The sequence below is a fragment of the Lathyrus oleraceus genome, chromosome 5, assembly GCF_024323335.1.
Source record: "Lathyrus oleraceus cultivar Zhongwan6 chromosome 5, CAAS_Psat_ZW6_1.0, whole genome shotgun sequence".
NCBI lineage: Eukaryota > Viridiplantae > Streptophyta > Magnoliopsida > Fabales > Fabaceae > Lathyrus > Lathyrus oleraceus.
Window position 1 is genome coordinate 607,085,153 of NC_066583.1, and position 19,182 is coordinate 607,104,334.

Below are 19,182 nucleotides of genomic sequence, written 5' to 3' on the forward strand. Positions count from 1 at the left end.
TTTGTATAAAAAAAAGGTATGGGTTCTTATAACAATCACACATAAAATATATATTATATTTTGTAACTACGATTTAGTTATATTCTCTCACAAACATTTCTCTTCAACAATAAAATATGTGAGTGGAAAAAAAAGTGAAAATTGAAGAAAATGAGGATCTGATTAGGAAAGGATGCAGACAAGTTTTTTGTGGGAGAGAATTCAAATCCAAAAAAAAATAGAGTTTAGTAATCACAAGTATATGTCAAGACAGAGAATTCAAAATTGCTGCTTACAATGTTTTGCCAAGACAGAGAATTCAAAATTGCTGCTTACAATGTTTTGCTTGCTTTACAATCATATTTCTCACATGTTCATACTTTGACCTATTAATACTCAAAAGAAGAGAAGTTTTGTCAACATAAATTTCTCCCCAAACAAAGTACAATGTCATAAAACAAGTTCATTCATTGTGTGTTTGGTCAAAAGATTGAAACATCCTTAAATCAGGTATCAACCTAGCTATCTACAAAAGTTCCCAACACATGTACAACCCAAGATTCACATCACATGTGAATATACCAACAACAAAAAACAAGTTTTATAAGAAATCTCCTAAAGATGAAGAACTGAATATAGAAATCCTCCTCCTCTTTCTAGTTTCTATAATATCTTGTGAAACAGAAAATCTATCAAGAACAGATCTAAGAGCTTGATGAACCGATCCAGCGAGAAACTGTCGATACTCAGCATCCTCGAAATTCTGTTCTTTGCAGCTTATTATGACAAAGACATTCTTCATTCTACCTCCTAAAGTTGCAATCTCTGCCCTTATTATCATAAGATGAAGTTCATCAAGTGCTTGTCTTATATCAGACAATAAACCTGGTTTGTATTCACAACATAGTGACGCTCTAATCGAATAAGGGAAACCATTTAATCCACCTTCTTGTGATTCAACTCTTATCTCATCATTGTCTTTTGGAATCATTAGTCCTTCACTTGCTTGTGCTGCATTTGTTTTTAGCTCTTTCAAATGTGTAATAACCTCAGCTAGTAAAGATGCTTTGTCCAACTATGTTCAAAAAGTACATGGAGAAAAAACTTAGATTCTCAAGCTATCAAAGATTAACATATATATATATATCATTTTGTTTGCGCTACCACATATGAGTAAGATTCATCTGAAAAACCGATTTTGTAAGGAGAAGCTAGACTCAGACTCAACCTAAATGAATCGGTTTTGTAAAGTCAAGTTAGACTCTGACTCAACCTAAATTTTAAAATGATATTAAAGTACATTTGAACAGACAAACAGACACATGCTATCAGGTTTCTGCTATAGGGTCGTCTATCGGTTTTCCATGATCAAAACTAGCACTAAAAGTAATTGTAAATTGTAAGTCTAATAAAATAAAACTACTAACCTTATTAGCACCTGGAATAACGGTACGAAGGGTATCAAGATGTGAATTAATTCTTGCTCTTCTTCTCCTCTCAGCTTCACTGTGATTCTTCAAAGCTTCAATAGTTCTCTCAGGTGAAACACCTTTGCGTTCCAGCTTCACGGATGCTTCCACAAGCTCTCCTCTTTCTCTATCCAAAACAAGAGAAGAAGAAGAACCATACTCATTGATTCTGGTTGAAGTAAAATCCTCCATTTCCATACACAGTTTCCAAGAAGAAAGAAACACAAAGAAGATGTAAGGTCTTGGAGAGAGGACAAATGGAAAGACAAGTTAGGAGGAGGCAAAGGTTGTTTTGTTTGGGAGAAAATAAAGTAAAATAGAATGATGAAAAGGGAAAGGGTTGTTGTTAATTTGTCATGTTGGGGTTGGAGTGTATTTGGAAAGTGAAGTGTGTGTCAGATATGATGATGGTGAGTGAGTTTGGTGAGATCCAGAAAGAGAATGGTGATGTTGCTGCTTGCTCTTTCTTCTCTTAAAGATTGCTTCTTATGGTGGGGGACTACATCCACACACTTTTTATATACTAGAACTTTTCACATTTAAATTAAATCAAGTTTTATAGATAATGTATTTTTTTAAAATGTTTATTATTGGGGGATTAGACCTTAACCCACACAAAAAAGGAAGGAAATTTAAAGAAATGCAAATTCAACCTATTTTTTTTTATGATGTTTGTTCTGATTTTCAAAGAGATAGATAAAAAATGTATAAGGAATCAACTGCGAGACTTTGATTTGTAAAAGAATATGCACAATTGTTTTCCTTTTTATAGATGTAAGATAACAAAAACGACATAGTATTTGTCATTTTTATACAAGATTTTGAAGATTCCTAAACTGCCAAAGAATGATGGAAGGGTCGGTATAAGCTTGAACAATCAAAAGGGAGTTAATTTATATCTAATAGTTTGGATCAACCTCTCTCATTAGCAATAATAATGACACATTATTGCAACAATCTTAGAGTGGAAAGAGGAATGATATTGAAGTTTCTCTAAGTATGCCAAAATGAAATCACACATATTATTCCTGAAAATACCACCACAACTCGAGTGTATTGCTTCACAATTGAATGCTCCTTCAAAATTACATTTGTATCAATCTAGGATAAGAGGTTTCCACAACACTTCTTTGATCACAAGAGTTAGGGATGATTTAACCTTAAAAGCTTTTAGGAGAACGGAATCATGTATATAGGAATTAGAAGTGAGGTTAGAGTTGTGACTTATAAGAACAATTTGAACTTGACTTTGGGAGATTGTGTAGTTGACATTTTGAATGTGATGTTTGAAGAGTCACGTGTTCCTAGCTTTCTAAATGTGATACTGAGAACAAGGGAGAATTGCTTGGACCTACCATGATTGCAAATGTGGAGAAGTTCTGTAATTGTGTATGGTTTGGTATTGATCTTGGTCGAGCTAAAAAACTAATTCCAAATAGTTTTTACAAAACTACATGTGGAGAAGAGATGAACAGTAATTTCAATGTCACGATGACAGAGACAGTTGATTGAGACCAATGAGACTCCCTTTGTCATTAACTCCTCATCATTAGGGACTTTGTGAATGATTAGCTTCCAAACCAAGATTGATTTGAATGGTGAAATATCTTTGCACCATGAGTCTGACCCAAGATGAGAGAAGGGAATGAGGGCCATGAGTTGGTAGGCATCTTTAAGGCTTAATAATCCTGAAGAAGGTGAGTGACGAACCATTTGGTCTTGAGTTTGATCCTCTTCAGATGTGAAATAGGAAAGGAAAAATATTAGACCAATTGGAAGACATTGACCATTAATTACTGATCAAGTATGTGGATATGATTGCATTGATGTTTATGTCTTTACTGATGAGGAAAAAGTCAAAAGTTACTAAGATAAAAAGATGACTTGGTCAAACATCTATCCAAAATTTAATAGTGGTGCCTTGATCAAGAAGGGTCCGGTGGACAAAATTACACAACAAATGATATTCATGTTTGATTGCTTTTAAAAATAGATGAAATAATTTCTTGAATACATTATAATAAAATTTTAAATAAAACTTTATTTAATCATTCATTCTCAAAATATCTCAAGAAACATAAGTATGTTTGATGACAATTTTAACCACAAAAACCAATGAAAAAATTAAACGTAAAAAAAAAATAACATATGATATCATGTCATTCAAAAAATAAATAAAATTTAAAATCTCAACATGGCAGTTCCAAGTAAAAATTTTTGGTGGTTAATTTTTTTTATGAGTTAAAATCATAATTCTTCAAATTACAATGACATAATCTTTATTTTTAAAAAATCAAACATATTAAAGTGTAACAATAAAGACTCTTCTCAATCAGAAAAGACACAGTAGAACATATTTAATATTTTTACTTGCTCATGGTTGGATTAAAATTCACCTTAATATATGTTTTTAAATTTATGGAATTACTGTCCATAAACACTGATTATATAATAAATTAAAAATAATTTTGTTATTTGTTATAATAAGCTAAAAGAATTTTATTTTATTTCGTAATTGTTTTGGTGACTCATGTACACTAAATTTCAAATTTAAAAGATCAATCACAATCATCATTAGAGATCTATCAAAGTGGTCCACCCTAAATTTTGCTTTAAAATCAGCAAAATTTTGTAGAAATTATACGTTTTGTCAATTAAAAATTGAAAATGAATTCAAATTCTATTTTTAAAATTATAATCTTTCTTATTTATGCTTAACCTCAAAGCTCTTTTCTCTTTATGTATAGTTCCAACCTTTGATTGATAGAAGAGTCTTGACGTGTTTGTCTATACAAAATTTATTCTATTTAGTCCAACATTCAATAATATTTTTCATTATTTTTTATATATTATTTTATTGTTAAATATTTGTATACATATTTTATATTTAAGACTTTAAGCAAATAAGATAATTTAAGGAGAGACTATTATTTTTAATAATTATTCTAAGAGATTTCATTGTCATATAAATTAAAATAGCATGTTTGATTTGAATTGAAATAACATGTTTGAAATAGCAAGTTTGATTTCTATATATATATATATATATATATATATATATATATATATATGGAAAAAATTTAATGTACCATATTATTTTTAGTGCATCAATTAAAAATATTAATATATTCTCAAATTTCAGATATACGTTTTCGGACGCATTCTGAGTACGTACAATTCAAAATTAACATTACAAAAATTTCAAAGATGTTATTCAAATGTATTTCAGAGATGCATCTTCTCAAGGTATTAGAGTTTAAATCGCGCTAAAACTCTTTTTCTTCCTCATTTCTAAAAAAAAATACTTACAAAATTTTCAAATTGTCTAAAAAAAAATCTATCAACCAAGTTCAAAATCAAACAATCAAGCTCAAGGGTTCTTCAATCAACACTAAGTACATCAGAGACATCATCCAACTAAAAAGTAAACTCTAAATTTGTAAAAAAAAATATGTTTTGAAAAGTTTTTTTAGTTTTTGTGTAAATAAGTAGAAATTGATGATTTAGGTAACAAACAAGTAGAAATTGCATGAATAATAGTTTATATATACTACAAAACATGTTTGTTGGTTGAAAATAAAGATCAAACCATTATTTTTTGGGTTTGTATGGCTGTGTTGTCGCAATTGAAGGACCTGAAGAGTTGCAGAAAATTTTGGAGATGCATCTCTGAGATTTTTCAAAGTTTAGTTTCCTAGTAATCGGAGATGCATCTCCGGATATTATTAGTGTTTTTTTTAATTTTCTTGCTTATAGTGTTGTTTATACTAATTGTCTAGTTTACTTACATACATTATGGCTGATATAGACGATAGACTGAGGCACGGGAGGATTGCACAATATGCATTAGTGTAGAGGGAGAAGAGTCAGATTTCATACTCTTGTTCACTTTAGACATGCAGAGGAATCTACTTTTAGGGCTCGTGCTTCTCCATCTTCTTCTTCCCATAGGAGACAGGTTTCACCTACCGGCGCATCACTCTTTCCATCCTCCCGGGGCTATAGGTTCATCTATTCATGCGCCAGAGGTACCCGAGTCACCGATGGTACCGGAGGCACCACTGCCACCTTAAATTAATGATGCTTATGAGGTAATGTCACCTCCGCTGGTGAGGCTGTTGAGCTAGTGCCACCTCCGGATGGTGAGCCTACTTAGGATGATGAGGCAGAGCCACCTCGAACATTTAGAGGAGGCCCTGTAGAGTTGCCACTACTACCTCTATATTCAGACCATACTGCCAGACATATCTAGTACGAAGAGGTAACATTAGCTGAATTCATTCTTTTTAATTTACATTTATTATTATATTACAAGCTTCTGATATTGATTTTTCATTAACCACTGGTGGAAGATTACTGGCTTGCCTCAACCGAATGAAGAGTTGTTTCAGGCAGCTTTGTCCCTATCTGAGATTAAGGACTTGTCCATGACCGGTTATATTACGGTCAACCACATGATGCTTAATGAATTCATGGAGAGATGGAACACCGAGACCTCGTCATTTCATCTCCCGCTTGGTGAGATGTCTATCACATTCGACGATGTGTCGTGTTTGTTGCATCTTCCGATTATGGGAAAACTTCTAGGTCATAGGAAGATTAGAAAAGATGAGGCATTCAAGTTAATGGTAGACTATTTGGAAGTTGGTCTAGAGACTGCCATGAGGGAGATGGAAAAAACCATACGGGCTCATGTTAGGTTTGAATTCCTGAAAACGGTATATACATACGAGCTCCTTAGAGAAAATCAAGTTAGAGGTGATGACGAGCAGGTGGGGTTACATGTAACGTATGTTATGAGAGTATGTCTACTATGTTTGGTTGGCACTGCGATTTTTATGGACAAGAGTGTCACTTATACAGATGTCGTCTACATGCGGTACTTCAAGGACTTCGAGCGGATCCATGAGTACAACTGGGGGTCACTTGTTTTGTATACTTGTAATCAAAGTTATCAAAGGGTTGTATGTGGAAGACGAAGTAGGTCACAGGCAGCATCACACTACTGACGGTAATATTTATTGGTCTTTTAATGTTTCTGTGTCATTTTCATTACATTTTTGCAACGCCCTTACTAATGATTTGTATGTTCCAAAACTTTTCAGGCTTGGATCCTCCAGCGCTTCCCACGCATCTTTGGTTGGTCTTTTGTGCCAATTTATATTGAGGATATGTCGCGTCGTCTGCGTATGCCCCGCTCAGAGGGAACCAAGCGATAGAGGTGTTCATTGTGCATCTTGATCGCTTGGTTGTCGAGGACATGCACTTTAATAGTTATGTCGATCACCGTGTGACACGTCCATTTGAAGACATAATGTTATACTCATTATGGTTGGCTTGCGGATCACGTCTCACTGCTCTTCATCTGTCTGAGCGCGTGATGCGGCAGTTTAGTTACACTCAGACCATTCTCAGACACCATGTTATCTCTTATTCTCCTGCTATAAACGTAGAGAGATGGATGTCATGTTTGATGATTATCTTAGTCATCTGGTATCGGAGGAGGCACGAAGTATCATAATAGAGAGATATTGGAGCTATGACTGGTACATCAGTTGGTTCTTTGGATGTCACATATTAATATGGTTCAGACTGCTCTAAGAGATCCAGCAAGGCCAGCTCATCATAAGATACTATTGGAGGAGCAGACACAGTTAGATCATGCTCATGATGTCTTGCCTAGATGTCGTTGCATAGTGGAGATTGCACAAGCATGCATTGACAGAGGTATCTTCCCTGATGGGTATGAGGTGAGGCATGTCCTAGATGCCATTATGACGGAGGCACGAGATGCACTAATGTATCGGAGATAACATCAGAGGATAAAGGGTAGTGGATGTCGAGGAGCACGAGGAGGCAGAGGAGTTGTAGTCCGGTATACTCAGTAGTATAGTAGTTGTACTTTGGATACATTATGGATTGTATTTTATTTTTCATTTTATTCTACTTTATCGTGTATTCGACTTTATTTATATATGTCATTTTTGGACCATATGGATTTATATGTGTCATTTTTTCATATCGAATGTGTGAAATAAATCTCATGACATGACATGGTACTTAACATTTATAAATCATCACTTTCTTCTGCGTAAACCATAAAACAAACATAATATGAACTATTATGGTAGAGTATAGAGATGCATCTTCGTAAACCCTAAACGAATATGCATCTCCTGAATAATAAATGCATAAAAAATGTCTTTCATATTGGAATGTATGGTGTATGTTTTAAAATATTTCAGAGATTCATTTATGGATCAGTTAACATTTTGATTTAAAATAAAGTATATCCAAAGATACATCTATGGAATCTAAGAGATAATTTTGATTTCATTGTTTATATTATGCCAAATTGAATTGAAATAACATGTTTGATAATAAAATTTGTTATATTTATATTTTGTACTATTAAAATTTAAAAAAAAAAATTGAATGTTCATGTCATTGATATTTCTGAAGCTTCTCGAACTCACTAATAAGTAATATTAGAGTTATGGTTATAAATCATGCTAGTGAAATAGGTGATTTACACTTATAAAAAAGATTGTTGAAATTTAAAGTGTGAAATGGTTGAATCACCGACTAAAATTTTTAAATAAAATTGTATATAAGTAAATCATACTCCCATGAATTTAAGATTTTTGATAAATAAGGATCCGTCTAATACGGAGAATATCATAGTGACATTATAGAATGTAAAGTAGGATAAAGATGTAAGATGATATATATATATATATATATATATATATATAATATATATATATATATATTATATATATATATATATATATATATATATATATATATATATATATATATATATATATATATATATATATATATATATATATATATATATATATATATATATATGGGAAAAGCAAAATAAAATATGGGTAATGTTAACTTGTGCCCCAAGAGCACAAGTTAAGAGATAAATATAGTAAAAAATTATTAGAAATTGTGCTTTAAATTTAATATAAATTTATAATTAATATTTTTATTATGTTTTTTAATAAAAAAATTCTATTTATGAGTTTTTTTAACTTGTTCCCTTGGGGCACAAGTTAGCATTACCCATAAAATATTTTTATATAATATGTAAATGACAAAACTACCCTTACAAGAAAATATATTTAATTTGATAAAAAAAACTAAAACTAATATTCATATTTTTAAAATTTTAATAATTATTTTATTTTTCATACTTCCAATTTATTAGGTTTAATTTTTTATATTATATAAAATTAAAAATTATCCTTATAACAAAACCATATATATTTTTTAAAAATCATTTGTTAATATGTTTTAATGCAATATCAAATTAATATTTATTTATATTTTATCATATTTAATGTTTTATTTTAAATTATATATTTTAGGAGTAGATTAATAAATTATTTTCTCATCGTCGAAATCTAATCGACTTATATTCAAGATAAAATTTATATTCAAGATAAAATTTAAACTAGGGAAACATGATAAGATAAATTATTTTATTATCACATTCTCTTATCCGCCCGACAATGACTCTAAATATTTGATTTATTGACATTCTCTAAACTCATCAATATTAAATTATTATGCCGTGAAATAGTACTTTATTTGCTCTAATGGTCATTGATTAGGTTTAATTTCAAGCTTAACTTTCCCTTAATTTAAATTAACATATGGTTAAGAAAAAGGCTTAAATTCAATTAAAACAGACACCTCGAATACAGAGTGCAGAAAATTCACGGTTTCATGATTTTGTCCTAATTAATATCACCAAATAACCCTTTTTATTAGAACTGAACCATGTTTGTCCATACATTATGACGTTGAATAATGACAAGTACATATTTTAGCACATTTTGAAGGGAATCTTATGTATGACCAAATTATTTGAGGATATAATTAACTTAATTTTTTTGCCATAAATAATGATTTTAGGTTTGCTAACATTTAGAAGAAATTGAGATTTACTTTTTCACACATTATTTTTTTATTTATAATCTAGCTTACAGGTTCATATAACCAAAATAAACATGTTTAAGCTTTTTCATATCATTTTTAATAGCCCTATAAGTTAGGCAAAAGCCAATTTTGAATGGCACCCTTTAAGCTAAAAGTCACCTAATCACTTTTTTTAATAAGCTAATTAGCACTATGCCAATCATTTTCCTTTGACAATAGAATAGTGATCCATTGTCCTTGTCCACGTCAATAATGGTGACACAAAACGCTGTTTTATTTGAATAAAAGCCACTTAGATTCACACAACTTTTGGTTTTCACATTATTAATCCATCTAGTAGTGCTCCTCACAACACTCCACTAAGACAAATTAGAATTTTTAATGTTGGTAACTTGGTTCATTTGTCCTTGTTTTGAAAATAGAAAATTAATTAAAATTATAAAATTTTGCCGCTGCATTAAATTAAATAATCATATTCATTATAAAATATGTTTTACTAACGTGTAAAGTTTAACGAGTCTTCCTTTTTGTTGTTGATAATGGTAGCACTTAATTTAGCCTATAGAATAATAGTATTTCAATTATAAAAAAGGTTAATAGTTATCTGAACAAATATTTCATATAAATGTTTAGTTATAGAACTTTTTACCTACCACCCTACTTATATTTATATCTAACCCTCCTTATTTCTATATTAACCAAAATACTCCTTATTTTTATATTGACCAAAATATCTTTGTTATTATTTATTTATTTCAAATTATAGATTGTTAAAAAAAATTACTCTAAAAAAACTGTAATTATTTAAAATAGTTATAGAAAAAAATCTTGTATAAGAATTTGTAAAAATTGATGAAAATTTTACATTTTTATTGAATTTTTAAATAATTGGTATGATTTTTTATTGAACTTTTTTAAAAATCAGATATTTTTGAAAAAAGAATATGCCCCGATACAATTATATGATATTTTTCTATAAAAAAAAATTAAAAATCTTTAGAAAACAATATTACTAAAAAAACATAAAAAAGTTGGAGAATCGTGGTAGGAGATGAAGTTTTAGTCTTTCAAAAAAATCGAGAAGTTTTTGTAAGTTGGGAAAAGATTATAAACATGTAGTGTAACATGTCAGAAATGGAGATAAAGAAGTGAGCATTTATTTGGAAAAAAAATGAAGATTTTAACAAGTCAAAAGCATTTGTCATTAAGTAGGATGAAACATATTACATAGAATAAAACACATGGGTTTCATTTGATATAAATTTTGTAGGCCTTTAGAGACATTATCACCATATTTATTTAGGAAATCGCTCTTTTCACCCTTATGTATGCTTCTCCATTATCGTTAGGAGATACATTTTCGGACGCATCTTTTTTAAATTAATTTCAAGGTATCTTATTATGTCAAAATTTAATCCAGAAGATATGTATCTCTATATGCGGAAAAGGTACATCCGAAGATGCTTCTATGTAAACATCATTTATTTAAAAATTAGTGGGTGATCCGGAGATGTGTCTCCTGACGCTAATGTTTCATATCATGCGTCAGACCCTTTCCTCTTCCTCCTTCTTCATTTTCTAAAAAGTTCTCAAAATAAATCATTTGAGCTCTGCAACATTCAAGCTTCCCATCCATTCATTCAAGCTTATGTCATTTGGTTATTTCTCCTCCTTTCTAGTGTCTCAAGCATGCTTCTACTTCTCATCGGTTAGATTTGGCAAATTTTCAAAATGCTATCATTTTTTTATGTTTTGATTTGTAGCTAGTTGTTTAAACTATATTAGTTGTTTTAGGTACATTAGATGATGGTGTAAACGATATTAGTAGCCAACAAGAACTTACATTGACATATTTTTGGAGGACTAGGGGAAACAATAACGCTTCTGCCATGACTGAAAATCACAAGTTTGTACGGAGTTACATCTCTAAATTTGACTCAGGCTAAAATTTGGTTGATTTTATGGAATTTGTGGATTTGTCCTAACATGTTGCTTGTTATTAATTCATTTGTTAGACGTCTCTCGTTGCTTGTTATTAATATTATATATGAACCATATTTTAGGGATGGGTTATCTCTAACTTCCCTCGCATACCTGGTGGAAAATTGTGCCTACATACACTGAGGATTGACTGTGTGTTGCCTCCTTTGCGTCGTACATGAGGAATAATGTGGTTGAGTCATTCATAGTGATCTTGATCGTCTTGTAACATATGACATTGCCTTTTCTCCATATGGGAGACACGGTGAGACACATCCATTTAATCTCATTGCCTTATACCCTTGATGGTTGGTCTGTGGATTATCTCTAATGTATCATTATCTGTCAGAGCGAGTGATGCGACAGTTTGACTATCTGTAGACTATTCTGAGACTCCCATGAGTCTGCTTCTCTCACCTTCAGCCGCAGAGATTTTGATGCAATACTAACGATTTCAAGAGTCATCTGGTACCAAAGGAGTATCGCAAAATGTCAGCTTATGTACATTATGTCTTTGTAGACAACTACATGATATGGTTACATAACATATCACACTTTATCATGACACCAAACACTCCTGGAAAACCACCTAGGTCAACTAACCAAGAGGTACTTAACCTAGGGATGGCCACGACGATGACGTGTTGGCGATCTATTGACGTGTTATGAAAATGGGTAGAGCAGACATAAAGACAAGACTCTTTAAGGATAACAACTCCTAGTTGTCCCTCGTGGAGAGTATGATTGTCGAGTTATATAATTTGCGTAAGCGGATGAGAAGAAAACAAGGGTTAAACATACCCAATATTTTATGTTTTGATGTACATTTTTTTTGTATTTTTTAACAAATATTATATATGATCTTGATTTTTTGAATTAATGTACCACCTTTTTACTTTCATTTAACTTTAATATAAACTTAATTTTACTTTGATTTAATTTTAATTTTATTTTAATATAACTTCAACAACAAAAATAACAATTTTAGGACAATTATGTTACTCTAAAAAGAATAAGTAGGTTACTTTTCAAAAATGCATTTTTGAAAGAATAAATTTATAAATTTAAGATATTCAAATAATAGACGAATATGCATCTCCCGGGTCATAGAGACTCTTTATCATAAAATAGTCTTAAAGGTAACCAAAATCCTATTCAAAGTGTTTCACAGATGAAAATCAATTTAAATTGGAATCAATTTATACAAATCAACAAGACAAAATTAAATATCTGCAACGCTTGACATTAGTCATGTGACAGTCATCCAAGTATAGGCATGTAACATATTATCAAAAATATAACTCAATTCATGTAATATTATTATTAAAGCTTTAAATCTCTAGTAGCTCCAATTTCAAATGCCAAACCTAGTTTCCACAGTTAACAGCAAACAATATACATTAATCCATAATTCCATATATACTTGGCAAAAGCACATTCATTGGAAACAAACTCCTGAGCTTCTCTTCTCTTTCTAGAAGAAATTCCTCAGTACTAAATGAATCACTGATTCCACTCTGTTCAACAATGACCTTTGCAACTTCAATTGCTATCATTCCCATTATCTTAGCCTCGAGTGGCCAATCAAAGGTATCTAACAAATTAACAAACACCTTCACTTCATGTATTATCCCTATGTAAGAAGACAAACTATGAAGCGAATAGATACAGAATAGATTCTACAAAGCTCTGATTTCATTACATAATTGATATAAAACAAAGAGTTACAACACAAGAAAATGACCTTAACCCTAACCCTAACCCCCAAATCCATAAAGTGTCCTCCCCTGTCTCTTGAGAGCGTAAACAACATCCATTGCAGTAACAGTCTTACGGCGAGCATGCTCAGTGTAGGTAACCGCATCACGAATAACATTCTCAAGAAAGATCTTCAGAACACCGCGAGTTTCTTCATAGATTAAGCCACTGATACGCTTCACACCACCGCGTCTTGCAAGACGGCGAATAGCAGGCTTTGTAATTCCTTGGATATTGTCCCTCAGAACCTTACGGTGACGCTTGGCACCACCCTTTCCTAAACCCTTTCCTCCTTTACCTCTTCCAGACATGGTGATGTTGCTTGCTGATTTTTCTCTATGGAGAAGAAGATATCAGAGATGATTTGAATGAGGATTTGTGGGGTTTATATATGATGAGAAGATAAATCCAGGCCGTTCGTTTCGATGGTTATCCGCGTGAATAACCTATCTTAAGATCCGCACCGTTGATTTAAAATAATTGGTTCAAGATTGAGTATCACGCGGATCGCCAGGATTTCAAATTTTCAACTACCGCTAACCAATATTTTCGGTATCAATTTGTGACTTTTTTTTACCAGAGTCCCTTTTTTGAATTTTTTTTTCTAATATAACCTGTTTTGAAAATAATTTTCCAGAATACCCCATTTTATTTCTATGACTCGTCCATTCAAATGATGAGTTGTTGAATCACAAAATATTGCTGTATTGACTCGCTAATTGATTGGACGAGTACTAACCTGAATTTTTTCTCATGGATGGCCGAGTGAATGAAGTGTTAAATTTTTTTGTTTTTAAATATAATTATTAAAATTAAACATATGCCTCATTATAATATTTATAGTTTTATTATTAAAACAATTTTTTAATTTACAAAAATATTATTATTTAAAAAAATAATTTTTATTATTTAAATATAAAAATAATTAAAAAACTATAAAATAATAATCCTAATAATATAATTAAATTATAATATGGAATTTTTACTACCGTGCCTCATTTTTGAAATAATTATTTTTAAATGAATTAAATTATACCCCATTTTAATTGTATTAATTAAATAATAATTGTAACATAAAGATTCATGTATTTGTAGCACGATAGATATCTATATATGGAATTTAATTTAAAATTAAATTAAAATAAAATGAATTATAATAACAATTATTTTAAAATTAATTTAAAATGAATTAATTATAAAACAATTGCTTTTAATTGAATTAATTTTGTTTTTAAAATCAATTATTATTATTTATTACAGAAACAAAATAATTGTAAAAATTGTCGTAATATTATACCTCATTAAATTAAAAAATTGTTTTAATAATTATAATTAATTGTAATAATTGTATTTATAATTAATTGTAATAATATGGCATGTATTTAAAAACAAAATTAATTTATTAGATTTATTAAATTAATTTTAAAAAAAAAATAACACTTCATTCACTCGGCAATCCATTGACCGAGTTCATGATTAGTACTCGTCCAATCAATGGGCGAGTCAATACAACAATATTTTGTGCTTCAACAACTCGTCATTTGAATGGATGAGTCATAGAAATAAAATGGGGTATTCTGGGAAATCATTTTTAAAACAGGTTATATTGAGAATATTTTTTTAAAAAAGAGACTCTATGGTAAAAAAAAGTCTCAATTTGTAGTAGTATGTTCTTATATTTAAATAAAATAATTCTCCTTTGCAAAAGTTATATAAACAATTTATACCCTTCCTCCAATTTTATACACAACTCCCTTTTTTAGTATTTTTCTTTTTCTTTTTATTTAAATTATCATTGTGAAATTAAAAATTAAAAATGTTTTTAATTATTTTAGTATCAATTAAGTTAGTTATAGTGTAATCTATAATATAAGAAAATTATATGTTCTGAAAAACTTAAAACTATCTTTTAGTCTTTTTTTTAACACATTATTAAATTGAGGATAATTTTGATCCAAAAATTATAAAATAGACCCAACTTTTTTATTGAACCAATTTGATTTCTATATCTTAGCAACCTTTTCTCATTTATATGCTTTTATGCAACATTTTTAGACCAACTTTTCATCCATCATGATTGTAATCCAAGTGAACCCTCAACCTTTTTATTAGTCAAATAAATCAATTTTATTGTATTCTCCAATGTTGCATTTATAGCTAAGCTAATACTTTGTTCTCAATATTTATCAAATCCATTTCTATGGTTTTTCGTTTGGGTTTAAAAAAAAGTTCTTCTTTCTTCTCTCTTCTCCTGAATCTATTTGTCCATATCATCTTCCTTTTCCAATCTTTTGCAAACAAGGTAGTTTCTCTTCGACCTTCACCTGCATGTGAGTTTCTCTTCCTTGGTAAAAATGATATATTACTAGACACAAGTTTATTTATTCATTTCTTTTTCTTTCTTCAATTTGTGTCTTTGATTCTTTACCCTAACATCTTGCAGATGGTTTTGTTTTGTGATTACACGAAAAAAGTGATGTTTGTAAGAAAAAAACATGTGGATTTAGTTCATCGATCTATCATTAGGTAAGGTCACTATTATCTTTTCAAGAAAATCAATTATTACTTTTCTTTCTCTTCCGTCTTCATCTTCATCAACAACATATTTTACTTCTTATTTTCCTCTGCCTCTTCCTCTTCCAACATTTTGCGAAGCAACTATTTCCAAGTTTAATTTAATTTCCTAAGCCTCTCTTGTTCGACTATGTGGGGCACAAATTGTTTTTCCTGATTTACTGTGTTTTCTTCAATAACTATTCTCTCATTTCAAATCGGCCTAACCACTTCTGGTTGTACAATTGGTCGAACTTGCGCCTGAGGGGTGTCAAAAAATCAGCGGTTCGATTCATTTGAATTGCCAATTGTTGGTAACTCTGATTCGTATTTTGAATCAAATGGTTAAATATAGTACCATTTGTTGGGTAAACGTGTTAACCATACCATGGTTACTTCCGTCCATCTGTTGTCTTATCGTCATCATAGAATTTGTAGTGAATGTTGGCATCGCTTGGGAATCGAATCTCATCCCCAGTTGGGGTTGTATGGTCCGACCAAGTTTACCTATAGTCGATCCTGATGTCAATAGTGATGAATATGCATTGTCAGCAAATGTTAAAGAGTTAGTATGAAACTTTTCCATCATTGATGTTGGCATACCCTAAGGTTGTTCACGCCCGAGCATATGCATTGTGAAACTTATGGCAAACAAACTAAAGTCGGTTGACATAGTTGAGCTAGGAGTCAATGGGGTGACTATGTGTTATTTAGGGGGGAAATACCACCCCTTCTTGTGCAATCGACGATATCGTCGTGGTCGATGGCATGGTTGTGTTTGACGGTATGGTCGTCGTGCTAGCAATAGAGGCAATTGGTTCAGTCGAACTTGCACTGACAGTATCCACACATGTGCTATTGGATGGTTATTCTCCATTATTGTTGTTTCTGAGAGTAACCATTCTCCTAATGTATCTCCTCGTTGGTTTTCTAACTTCTTTTTTAGTTATCTTACCACTCTTCAATCTCATGCACACTCACAAATTTGCGAAATTTCTTAAATGAGGAACTTTTTAAATAATTTTTCTTTAAAATGAAAAAAATATAAATTTTCACACAAAAGGATCCTATCGGGTATGCCAATTTGTTTACTGTGAAATTTGGTAAACAAAAATAAGTTTGATTTCACTTAAGGGATTAAACTCAAAAAGATCACAGAATATATTGTGTGAAAATCAAAGGTTTAAAACATATTTTGACACTGAAGTCGAAATATAAAAAATAAACAAAAGGTGATTGAAACAAAAATTCAATGCAGTAAATAACTGAAAATATAGATTTTGATTTGTAAAAAATAGAACACATATACATACATTATTGACTCTTTTCTCACAACAAACAAATACTTTGAGTTTTACAGAATTTGTATACAATTGCGGACCCTTAAAACATAAGTGAATGCTTACTCATATACCGGTCCTAAGTTAATTGTCTACAACGGTCGACTAAGCAAAATATGTCATGTCTTCGTCTCCATGTAGCCTTCGTCTTCGACAGACTACCATGTGTCCTCAAATAACTATTTGATCTTATCCACTTACACCTCATTCGATTGCTTGGAAAATAAAAAATTTGGGTACTCTAAATTTCATTAAGTCCCAAAACTAATAAACTCCCTGGTCTCTGATTGATTATAATTCGACTAAAGTTTACTTCTCAAAAAAATCAAATTCGTCGAGATCTCCATGGACGTAATTGACCACTTCGATTTTTGGCAATAAATCTATTATCACATGAAACTTATCACATCTTTATAATTAATGCTTGTATCAAAAATCCAAGGTAACGGGATGATAAAAGGGACTTGGTTAAGTTAATGATATTTTTGCTTTCAGAAGATGGTATGCTGGTTTAACTGATAATTCGTAGAACCTTCACTAAACCGGGATACACGTGCATGGCCTTTGAAGCACAGACTATTAGAATGCACCTTAAGAAAAGGTTGTCTCCGAATTCGATGTTTGAGATATAACTCAAGACAATTATGTCACTCTTGTCGAATCAGAATCTTATTTGCTACACAAAGGTTCAAGTCGTAGACACATTTGTTTATGCACAACCTTAGAAACGTTTGACGATACTTCTGAAACACTTTTTTAAATTCAAGTGGAGAATTGTTGAAGCATTATGTCAATATTCAAATACAGGGAGATGAATTTGAAAAAAATTTAAGTCAAGTCCTACATTGTGTGTTACTTGAAAAAATTCCGTAGTCTCATATTGCTTAGGTGAGATATATTTCATTCCTCACTTCATTATACAAGGATTCCTTGATTCATTTCAAAACACATCAAAAACTTATTTTGAGTTTTTCCTTCCTCACTCTCATAATTCTGCGTCTTTCAAATTGTCAAAATGCTAACTTATCCCCCTTTCTTTTTACTCGTTGAATTTTTCGAGTATTTTCTTGAATTCTCTTTAGAGAATTATGTTAATTTCTCCTAATTTGAGTTGAGAAATTATGAAATATAATTTTTGGATTCTCTTTGAGAATTATTTGAATTTCTTTTTGTTTGAGAAATCATTTTGAGTGGTCAAATGACCATTATTGAATTCTCTTTGAAGAATTATTGAATTTTCTCTTGGTTTGAGAGATTATTATGACTTATTGTTATACTAAATACTACGAGTGATATTTATACCATATTTAAATGGTCTTTGTACCATCATAGGGTGTATTTCTAGACCGATTATTTACCATGCAAATAGTAATCATGTAGTATAAAACTGAGTTGTTTTATTTTGGAGGCGGCGCGGTAATTCGACTATTTTGCATAATTTTGAACAGTGTCGCAAAACGTCTTAAAGAGAGCGATTTAATCCGTGACTCGACCGGTAATTTTTTCTTATGGCTAATTTTCAAAATCGTGAAACAACGATTTTAACCCTCAATCTATTTTGACTTTTATTTTTAAGCATTTATAATATATACTTTTTCTGTAATTAGATATTGTCTATTTTGATTTTTAATTTTAAGCATTTATAATATATAGTTTTCACATTATACGTTTAATCTTCTGAGGATTTCCTAAAGCAATTCCAATTAAAATGTTAGTCCATTGCCTCTTCAAAGTTCCATAACACCTAAGGATGGTGCATGGATGTATTCTACCGACTTCAAATTTAAGAGGAATGATCTCCTCACAAAGAGAATCTAATTATTATAGTTAAGGATGACAAATGGATTAGATGAATATGTATTGAATCGTTAATGGATGGATTAAAGTAATTAATTAGTCCATTAACAATTCATTAAAAGTTTTTTAAAAATAATCAATTCAATTGTAGTAACGCATTCTTCCCGTATAAGAATGATAAATGTTGGTCAAGTTGCTGAGAAGGTAGATTTTGGTGAGGCTTTTGGTCCAGTTGCTAAGATGATAGATTTTGGTGAAATTGTTGGTCCAGCAGTTGATGTTTCTGAAGCTACTGCAACTCAGGGAAACACGAAATGTTTCTTTCGCTGCATTGGGAAAAATTGGGG

General features: G+C 30.8%; 2 protein-coding genes across 2 annotated transcripts; both read right to left on the minus strand.

Annotated features, from left to right (window-relative positions):
* Positions 1–368: 368 nt before the first annotated feature.
* LOC127086973 (transcription factor bHLH30) lies at positions 369–1,944 on the minus strand. The gene is made up of 2 exons (XM_051027799.1): positions 1,407–1,944; positions 369–1,054 (listed from the first exon to the last, which is right to left on the minus strand). The coding sequence occupies exons 1-2, from the start codon at positions 1,644–1,646 to the stop codon at positions 581–583; spliced, it is 714 nt and encodes a 237-aa protein (XP_050883756.1). The 5' UTR covers positions 1,647–1,944; the 3' UTR covers positions 369–580.
* A 10,839-nt stretch (positions 1,945–12,783) lies between these two features.
* Positions 12,784–13,517, minus strand: LOC127086974 (histone H4). The gene has a single exon (XM_051027800.1). The coding sequence runs from the start codon at positions 13,454–13,456 to the stop codon at positions 13,145–13,147; it is 312 nt and encodes a 103-aa protein (XP_050883757.1). The 5' UTR covers positions 13,457–13,517; the 3' UTR covers positions 12,784–13,144.
* Between the last annotated feature and the right edge of the window lie 5,665 nt (positions 13,518–19,182).